A 9,635-nucleotide genomic window follows, 5' to 3' on the forward strand; every position below is an offset into this window, starting at 1 on the left:
AGCTATCGTATCTGGAACAATGAAGAGAGATAAGTTGAAAGAAAAAAAAAAGAGATCCACGTGAGCGAGGTTGGCACCACAAATCGCGAATGTCGAGTTTTATTTTTTGCTCTCTCACTAAAAGAGAAGTTGAATCATCTCAACAATGTCCGTTGCCAAGCTTCCCCGCTGAGGACTGAAACGGAGGGCTCGTTTAATCGACTGACCAAATCTCTTTTTTTTCCCTCACGTCCTTTGTTTCTCTAATGGCTGCCCTCGCTTCTCCCTCCCTCATCCCCTCTTCTCTCTGCTTCTTCGCTTCCGCCGCCGCCGCCGATGGCCCCCGTTCCCTTTCTTGTAATAATTTTTCTGCCTTTTCCGACGGCGGCACCAGTCTCAGGTTTCAAAAGAGCTTCTTATCCGTTTCTTCGCCTAATCGAAATCGACGGGTATCCTCTCGCCGTTCCCTCGTCGTGTTTGCTGCTTCCGGAGACTACTACGCTACTCTTGGTGTGCCTAAATCTGCTAATAACAAGGAGATTAAAGCTGCGTATCGACGTCTCGCTCGTCAGGTATATTACATTACACTGTTTCTTTCGGTCTCCCCCCGTTACTGATAATTGCCTGACTGGAGTAGTAATCTGGAACCCCCCCCCTGATCGATCATATTCAAGTTAATTATGCTGCATACCGTTATTAATATTTATGTTAGCTTTGATCCTCTAATGGTTTCCGCATTGTGCAAATGTATAATTGTTATTTTGAATTTTCTATTTACTTTGATCGTCTGCTTCACATTATTGCGCTAAGATCCTATAACTTCTCTACTGATTTATATGTAGTACCATCCCGATGTGAACAAGGAACCTGGAGCAACTGAAAAGTTCAAGGAAATCAGTGCTGCCTATGAGGTATGCACCAAAAGCTAAGGTTCCCAGATTGATTCTCCTTCATAGCTCATGTCTTCCTCACCCTATATCTCGGCCATTTGGGTTTACTTTTCTTGTTACCTGTTAGCTTGCTTCAAAATCCATGATTACATAGCCTTGTTTTCAAGATTTTTTGGTACAATAGAGTTAAAGTAATACATGTGAGTTCTCAGCTCTTTTTGCATTGTGGTTACTGAACTACTACATTGTCAGGTGCTATCAGATGAGCAAAAGAGAGCATTATATGATCAATATGGTGAAGCTGGAGTCAAGAGCCCTGTAGGAGGAGCTTCTGGTACTTACACGGTAACACATTATCTATTTCTGTCTATGTTTAATAATCATGTTCATGATTGGCATAATTTGTTGCCATCAGCTCCTGTGCTTGTAGCATACTTGTCCTTGACATTTCCTTTCTCTTACATTTCCAACCAGTCAAACCCCTTTGACCTCTTCGAGACATTCTTTGGTGCGAGTGCGGGTGGATTTCCCGGGATGGACCAAGCTGATTTTGGGAGAACCCGCCGCAGTAGGGTTACCAAAGGGGAAGATCTACGGTGAGTTTTTTTCTTTTTTTTTTGATTAGAAAACAATGCATTTATTGACCAACCGCCAAATGATTTCTTCTTTATTCTCTTGTTGAATAACAGCATTTCACTGTTTGCTAATAAGATACTATCTAATGATTAACGTAAAAATATTGTTAGTGTCTCCTAACTTACCCTGTGTCCTGAAAATTTCTACTAGCATGGGCTTTAATTGCAGAGGAGGGTAGTGTCTGTATGTCCATTCCCTTGTTCTTTCTTTTGGAGTTTTTCCTTGCTCTTCATAACCTGCATAAGCTTTGACAAACACCAAAATAAATTAAATTACAATTTTGCTGCTGTTGCATTTTAGGTATGACATCACCTTAGAACTTTCGGAGGCTATTTTTGGATCTGAGAAAGAATTTGATCTTACGCATTTGGAGACATGCGAAGCTTGTGCTGGCACCGGGGCAAAAGCAGGATCCAAGATGAGAATATGCTCCACTTGTGGTGGGCGGGGTCAAGTTATGAGAACTGAGCAAACACCATTTGGCATGTTTTCCCAGGTCATTGCAGTTGATTTCTTTCCTTTTTGTTTGCTTTCTCTCGGTTGCAGTTATTAAAGTCTGATGTCACAAATGGCATCTGATTGAGCATCACAATTAATATCGATATAGAGTTCACTCAAAATAATCTGTTTCGTTTAGTAGAAAGCGTAGAAAGTGAGAATTCCTTAGGAGTTTGGTTGAATCCAGTTCGTGGTTTTCATTGATTGTGAGAGTTTGATTTTGCTGGTAAACTGTGTAACACTACCTTCCTTCTATAGCTGAACGTATTGATTGTTACCTATATGTGGTCTCTTTCATCTTAGGTTTCTATATGTCCTAACTGTGGTGGAGATGGTGAGGTGATTTCTGAAAATTGCCGGAAATGCTCTGGAGAGGGACGTGTGCGTATTAAAAAAAGCATCAAAGTGAAAATTCCCCCGGGAGTTAGTGCAGGTAGCATCCTTAGAGTTGCTGGAGAGGGTGATTCTGGTCCCAGAGGGTATGTTGACAAATTTACCAATTAGAAAACCATTCTTTCTGTTATAGCATTCTTAATGGTTCGGGTTTTTGGTAATTGGCTTTCTGCTTCCGTTAGTGGCCTTCCAGGAGATTTGTATGTATATCTTGATGTTGAAGATGTCCGGGGAATTCAAAGAGATGGCATAAACCTTTTATCTACCCTTTCGATCAGTTACCTTGATGCTATATTGGGTGCGGTTGTGAAGGTGATTTAGTTCTTTGTATCAGATATCCAAATAAGTACATTCTAGGTACGTGTAGATATCCTCAGAATTGACCATTCATCTTATTATAAATCGAAAGCATCTTTGTAATTGTAGGTGAAAACAGTTGAAGGAGACACTGAACTGCAGATACCTCCGGGTACACAACCTGGTGATGTGCTGGTCCTGGCAAAGAAAGGAGTACCAAAACTGAATAGACCGTCTATCCGTGGTGACCACTTGTTTACAGTCAAAGTATCTATACCAAATCAAATAAGGTATTACCGTCTAAATTTGTCTTTTGGTCAATTTAACTAAACCAAACAAAGGTTTGTGTCTGTCGATTCCTCAATGGGTTTTCTGGATCCTACGAACAGTGCTGGAGAACGGGAGTTACTGGAGGAACTTGCATCTCTGAAGGACACGTCCAGCAACCGGTCGCGAACTCGTGCTAAGCCTCAGCAACCCAGTAGTAAGTTGTCAAATCTCTAATGCAGAGGACTGTGTTTTATTTTATGTACCAAATAATATTAGTGGAACCTCTTGGATCTTGTATGTATCTGCATTGATGTGAGACTATTTGATGATACACGTATACGTTGATGGATCCCCTCATGTGTATGCCACCTATGGTTTTGTAGCTCTGAGCACCGCACCTAGTAGCTCAGAAAACAGGATAGATGAAGTGAAGGAGGAAAATCAAGAACCAGAGCAAGAAAACGACTTGTGGAAGAGCATCAAAGACTTAGCAGGGTAAGTCAATTAAAAAAAGATTCTGCCCTTGAAATGATATAGGGAATAGTCCAGCTATGGTTGTGTTCTTAAATCTGAAGCACATAAAAGTCTTCTTCTAAAAACGTAGTCCTGCAACTTTTTTTGCACGTAGGTCTGCGGCAAATGGAGCTCTGAAATGGCTGAGAGATAACCTATAAGAGATTCATCTTCAACTAAAAAAGGACGTGGTTTAAAAGCTGCATTCATGGTAGGAATGTGGCAATGTTCATTGTTTCATTTGTTAATCTGAGGGTCTTTTGCGGAAAAACAAATACAATATTTTTTTTTGCCTTTCTCAGTTACAGTTTGATGCACATATTGTGAGAAGAGAGGGCGGTTCTGCTCTACCTACCTCTATAATACTCCTTTCAATATACTGTAGACTGTAGTAGTACAGAGACAACCGGTTTTCCGAGTTGGTTTTGCTATAAAAGAAAAAATCAGTGAAATTGATGGAACATGTGGATAAAACACGGTCATGATCAAAAAGTCTCTCAAGAATGCTTATTTTTTTTTTTGTTTTTTAGATATACTTGTGTGATGATTTATTACAACCATTCTTGAGTTAGACTTTTCTCTCTATCTTATCTTTCTAGCGAGACCAATGAGATTTATTAATAATGGCTACACCGCAGCATCTTTCTCCAAACCTTACCATTCCTAACAATTTTTACACGCTCTCTTTCTTTATTTTATTTGGATTTGGTGTGAGTTTGCATCGGAATTCCTTATTTCCTTTCTCGTATGGTGGGAAAAGCTTAATTTTGGACAATGTACATATTGATTCGGTAAAAGGAAAGCTAACTTAACTAGTTAAATTTGACAGGTACGTACGTACGACCGAAAAGGAAAAATAAAAGCAGGACGTAAAGTCCACCATAGATCTACGGCGGATAGAGAGATCTATAAGAGTAAATACCGTTTATGCCCTCTCTTTCATCGTATTCGTATATAATAGAAGCAGATGAGAAAAGGCCGAAAGAAAAAGGAAAAAAAAGCTCAAAACCCTAGCCGTAATAAGGTCCAAACACAGATTAAGTTATTAGTTGTGTTCTCTCGAGTCTCGAGTCTCGAGTCTCTAATTTTTTTTTTTTTCTCTCTTAGGGTTTCGATCAAAAGAAAGAGCAGAGCCGAACTGAGCTCGTCCTAAAGCCCATTAGCCCCTCGTCGAGTCCCGTCGTCTCCCTCCTCTCTCTCTCTCTCTCTCTCTCTCTCTCTCTCTCTTTTGATTTTTCAAAGTTTCTCTCTTTCGTCTCGATTCGCGCTTATCGTTCCCGCCGCTACGATCTAAGGGTAATCCTAATCTATTCCCCTCTCTCTCTCTTAATTGCTCCCATCTTAGATCTCGCTTCGCTTCTCACTCGATTTACTGTGGTTTTCCAGTGGGTTTAGGCTAATTCCGGATCTCTGTCGCCTGAATTCTCCACTATCTCCTCCCGCTGTCTGGTTCTGAGGTCGGTTATTACAGATCTCGTCCCCCTTATTTTTTTGTTCTTTTCAAATCAATATGTTCAATTCTCTCCAAATCTGCATCTATCATAAGATGATGATGATAATAACTCTATGTTGTTGTTTACGATCTTCTTCTTTTTTTTTAAAAAAAAAAAAATCCATCCTGTTGAATTATTCTATTATACATAACATTAGGCTCAGTTTGTTTGCTCTTCAGTATTATCCCAATTGTCTCCTGTGCTGATATGATGATGATGCTAGCAAGTGATTCACTATGTAATTCATATGTATACTCACTCATTGATTCTATCTATCCTCCTGCAGGACTTGAAGGGTATGGATAATAATTCTTTGATGCTGATTGATAACAATGGCTCTTTTGAGATTGATGACCAATCCCATATGGATGTCGATACCTCCCATAATAACCCTTCCATGGCTTTGTTCACCCCCACTCGGACCAACGATGACGCCCCTACTGCCGATACTGATGATGGCCTGCTCCCTGAACCTGGCACACTACCAGCCAAGCGCAGGAGGAAGAAGTCTATGGTCTGGGAGCACTTCACCATTGAAACTTCTAGCCCTGGATCTACCAAAGCCTGCTGCAAGCACTGCAGGAAATCTTTCGCCTACATTACTGGCCAAAAGTTGGCTGGGACTAGCCACCTTAAGCGTCACATTCAATTGGGTATTTGTCCAATGAGCCGAGACAACACTCAGCTAGCACAAGTCGTTGATTCCAAAGATCCTGCCACTGGCCCTCCCAAAAAACGCCAGAGGTCTTCTGCTACACATATGAACTTCCCTCTGGATCAAGATCGCTGCTACAACGAGATGGCCAAGATGATTATCATGCATGAATATCCCCTTCACATGGTCGAGCATTCTGGATTTACTGGTTTCGTGCAGGCCCTTCGTCCCCAGTTCAGTATGGCTAGCTTCAATACCATTCACGGCGATTGTGTCAATATGTACTTGTCCGAGAAGCAAAAGCTTTCAAACTTCATCAGTGAGATTCCTGGGCGAGTTAACCTTACTGTAGATTTGTGGACATCTAATCAATCAGTGGGTTATGCGTTTGTGACAGGACACTTCATTGATAGGGATTGGAAACTAACTCACAGGCTTCTAAATGTTGCTGTCGTTCCTTCTCCTGATTCTGATTTTGCCTTAAATCAGCCTATTGCAGCTTGTTTATCCGACTGGAATCTTGAGAGAAGGCTTTCCAGTCTCACTGTTGGGCAGTCAGTAGTAAATAAAGCCTCTATTGAAAACCTCAGGTGCTGTTTGTCTGCCAGGAACCAGCATGTATTGAATGGTCAGTTGTTGTTGGGTAGTTGCTATGCTCGCCTCCTAAGCAGTATGGCGCAAGATCTGCTTGGAGCTGCGGATTATGAAACGCCCATAAAGAAAGTCCGTGAGAGCGTCAAGTATGTTAAAACCAAAGACAGCTGCGGAGAGAGGTTTGATGAACTGAAGAGACAACTTCAAACCCCTTCTACAAAAGATCTACTAATTGACAACCAAACGAAATGGGACACAAGTTACAACATGTTATTGGCTGCCTGTGAACACAAAGAAGTGTTTTCTTGTCTGGGAAACTGCGATCTTGATTATAAACTGTCAACATCTCCTGAAGAATGGAGAAAGATTGAGATTCTTTGCTCGTGCTTGAAGATTCTTTTTGACGCAGCCAATGTTTTGACTGGCTCAACTCGATTGACAGCAAACGATTTGTACCATGAAATGACAAAGCTTCAGCTAGAGCTAAGCCACACAGCCATGAGTGAAGATGCAGATGTTAGAAACCTGGTGCACCCAATGAAAGAGAAGTTTGACGAGTACTGGAGAGAATGTTTCCTGCTTCTGGCTGTTGCTGTGGTGATGGATCCGCGCTTCAAAATGAAGCTTATTGAGTTTAGTTTCTCTAAGGCTTACGGGGAAGATGCAGATAAATGGATCAGGAGTGTTGATGATGCAGTACATGAGCTGTACCTTGACTATACTGAACAGAGTCACTCCCTGCTGGATGCTTATGTAGGCCACGGGAATGATGGCTTTTCTGAAACAGATATCTCTCAAGTTCACTTCCATCATGACATGCCTCATGAATACCACCACTCAAACGGGCTTTCACATGATCAAGTATATGAACAGCCTGAAGATGGCAATCAGCTGGATGAAAAACCAAGAGAACATGTTTTAGACGGTCATGACTCTCAAGAAGTTGCTCAGACTCGGGTAAACCAGTTGACAGCCGAGTCCTCGCCCCATGCCNTGTCAACATCTCCTGAAGAATGGAGAAAGATTGAGATTCTTTGCTCGTGCTTGAAGATTCTTTATGACGCAGCCAATGTTTTGACTGGCTCAACTCGATTGACAGCAAACGATTTGTACCATGAAATGACAAAGCTTCAGCTAGAGCTAAGCCACACAGCCATGAGTGAAGATGCAGATGTTAGAAACTTGGCGCACCCAATGAAAGAGAAGTTTGACGAGTACTGGAGAGAATGTTTCCTGCTTCTGGCTGTTGCTGTGGTGATGGATCCGCGCTTCAAAATGAAGCTTATTGAGTTTAGTTTCTCTAAGGCTTACGGGGAAGATGCAGATAAATGGATCAGGAGTGTTGATGATGCAGTACATGAGCTGTACCTTGACTATACTGAACAGAGTCACTCCCTGCTGGATGCTTATGTAGGCCACGGGAATGATGGCTTTTCTGAAACAGATATCTCTCAAGTTCACTTCCATCATGACATGCCTCATGAATACCACCACTCAAACGGGCTTTCACATGATCAAGTATATGAACAGCCTGAAGATGGCAATCAGCTGGATGAAAAACCAAGAGACCATGTTTTAGACGGTCACGACTCTCAAGAAGTTGCTCAGACTCAGGTAAACCAGTTGACAGCCGAGTCCTCGCCCCATGCCCAAGAAGAGAAAGTTGCAGAGCCTCTTCTCCAGGAAGATCAGTCAGGTGGTGTGGGACAACAGGAGAATCAGCCTATGGAGGGATTATCTGGAGAAGGTCAGCAAACGGGGACAGTGTCGGTGGGAGGCAATACCACACAGGGAGAAGAAGAAGGCCATTTGGGAGATGCAGGTTCACAGAATAACCATATCATGGAAGGGCTGTCTGAAGAGAGCACACCAATTGAGGGACTGACACAAGGTTCGCTCACAGAAAATCTGCAATCCAATGGGGAGCCAACTCCTGCCCAGGAGAGCCAGCTAACAGATGAGACATCCCATGGGAGCCAAGCAATGGAGGAAACACATTATGCGACTCAGTCAGCGGAGGAGATGGCCCATGAGACCCAGCTGATTGAGGAATTTCCGTGCGAGAGCCAGCCTTCTGCGGACATACCCCTGAAGAGTCAGCCAGTGGAGGATACAGATATAACTCAAGACAGCCAGCTGGGGGAAGGAAATGTACCAGAGACACAGTCAGTGGAGGAAATCGTCGAAGACACTCAGCCTGTTGAAGAAGTTTTGCAGGAAGAAACATCCGAGGTTAGCCGGACAGTGGAGGACATACCACCTGAGAGTCATCACACTGAGGAAATGCTGCTGGAAAACCAGCAAGTGGACGACAATGATATAACTCATGACATGCAGCCGATGGAAGAAATGCTGGAGGACACTCAACCAGTTGAGGATGTGGCTCAGGAGGTACAAGAGATGGAGAAGCATGATGAAATTCAGTCTGTTGAGGAAGAAGGACATGAGATACAGCCGGTGGAGGAATTGCTCGAGGACACTCAACCAGTTGATGAAATGGCTCAGGAGGAACAACTGGTGGAGGAAAAGCATAATGATGTTCAGCCAGTCGAGGGTGCAGGACATGAGACACAGGCAGTCGAGGGAATACTAGAGGACACTCAGCCAGTGGAGGAAGTAGCACAGGAGGTACAGCCAATGGAGCAGATTCCCGAACCCAGCCAAAACCCACAAAACGCTGATGGTATACTTTGCCAAGGGTATTCTCGAGAGGGCGAGGAAGCTCCACAAAAAGAGCAGCAATCGGATGAAGGTATAGCCTCAGACCAACATCCTCAATCACATGCAATGCCACAGGAAGAAGAGGCACAGCATGATTCTCAATCACATGCAGTGCCACAGGAAGAAGCCACATTTACAATATCTCAAGAAGGTCACCACGTTGACGTCCTTCTCCAAGAAGGCCACCACCTTGAAGCATCTTCACAGGAGTTTCCCCTCATCACCATTGGAGATGGGTTCTCAGACTTTGAGCTTTACATCTCCGAGGTAGGTAGTCACCAACAGATGAAATCGGAGCTCGACCAATACCTGGAGGAATCTCTGATGCCGCGGTCACAGGACTTTGAGGTTCTACGCTGGTGGAGCCTGAACCGAACCAAATACCCTACCCTCTCCAAGATGGCGGCTGACGTTTTGTCCCTACCCTTTTGCACCGTCTCTCCAGATTCTGTGTTTGACACGGAGGTGAAAAAGATGGACAACTACAGGAGCTCCCTTCGACATGTGACCTTGGAAGCTCTCTTCTGTGCCAAGGACTGGTTCAAGCACAGCTCCTCCAGTTCCACCTCAGAAAACAATCTGAAGAGGGAATCTTGAGGTTTCCTTTTCATCATTCCTTGTCCTTAGATGTAGTTTTAGCTTACTATATATTTCGCTTTGGTCACTTTAGGGTAATATGGATTTTTTTAGCCTTGT

General features: G+C 43.2%; 2 protein-coding genes across 4 annotated transcripts in view; both read left to right on the top strand.

The window, feature by feature from the left end:
- LOC104703442 (chaperone protein DnaJ) lies at positions 48-3,937 on the top strand. Of its 2 annotated transcripts, XR_754206.2 has the most exons (12): positions 48-551; positions 822-890; positions 1,122-1,214; positions 1,344-1,465; positions 1,806-2,001; positions 2,307-2,482; positions 2,579-2,708; positions 2,823-2,983; positions 3,083-3,177; positions 3,347-3,458; positions 3,592-3,687; positions 3,779-3,937. XR_754206.2 is itself a non-coding variant. In XM_010419454.2 (11 exons), the coding sequence occupies exons 1-11, from the start codon at positions 246-248 to the stop codon at positions 3,635-3,637; spliced, it is 1,506 nt and encodes a 501-aa protein (XP_010417756.1). In that variant the 5' UTR covers positions 48-245; the 3' UTR covers positions 3,638-3,937. The 2 variants fall into 2 exon arrangements, 1 of the variants encoding a protein (XP_010417756.1); XM_010419454.2 differs by having other exon boundaries at positions 3,592-3,937.
- The window catches only part of LOC104703445 (zinc finger BED domain-containing protein DAYSLEEPER-like), a 6,099-nt gene continuing 895 nt past the window's right edge, over positions 4,432-9,635 (top strand). Inside the window, exons 1-5 of one of the 2 annotated variants that reach the window (XM_019228032.1) lie at positions 4,432-4,500; positions 4,584-4,772; positions 4,863-4,933; positions 5,256-6,562; positions 7,220-9,629. In XM_019228032.1, the coding sequence (XP_019083577.1) occupies positions 5,268-6,562; positions 7,220-9,536 (3,612 nt within the window). In that variant the 5' untranslated portion in view covers positions 4,432-4,500; positions 4,584-4,772; positions 4,863-4,933; positions 5,256-5,267 and the 3' untranslated portion in view covers positions 9,537-9,629. The other variant, XM_010419457.2, reaches the window with a different exon arrangement.

The sequence above is a fragment of the Camelina sativa genome, chromosome 7 (assembly GCF_000633955.1).
Source record: "Camelina sativa cultivar DH55 chromosome 7, Cs, whole genome shotgun sequence".
NCBI lineage: Eukaryota > Viridiplantae > Streptophyta > Magnoliopsida > Brassicales > Brassicaceae > Camelina > Camelina sativa.

Coding starts and splice junctions, on each gene's coding strand:
- LOC104703442 (XM_010419454.2), top strand. CDS start 246: ATGGCTGCCCTCGCTTCTCCCTCCCTCATCCCCTCTTCTCTCTGCTTC. Junction 552..821: donor ATCGACGTCTCGCTCGTCAG/GTATATTACATT, acceptor ATTTATATGTAG/TACCATCCCGATGTGAACAA. Junction 1,215..1,343: donor GAGCTTCTGGTACTTACACG/GTAACACATTAT, acceptor ATTTCCAACCAG/TCAAACCCCTTTGACCTCTT.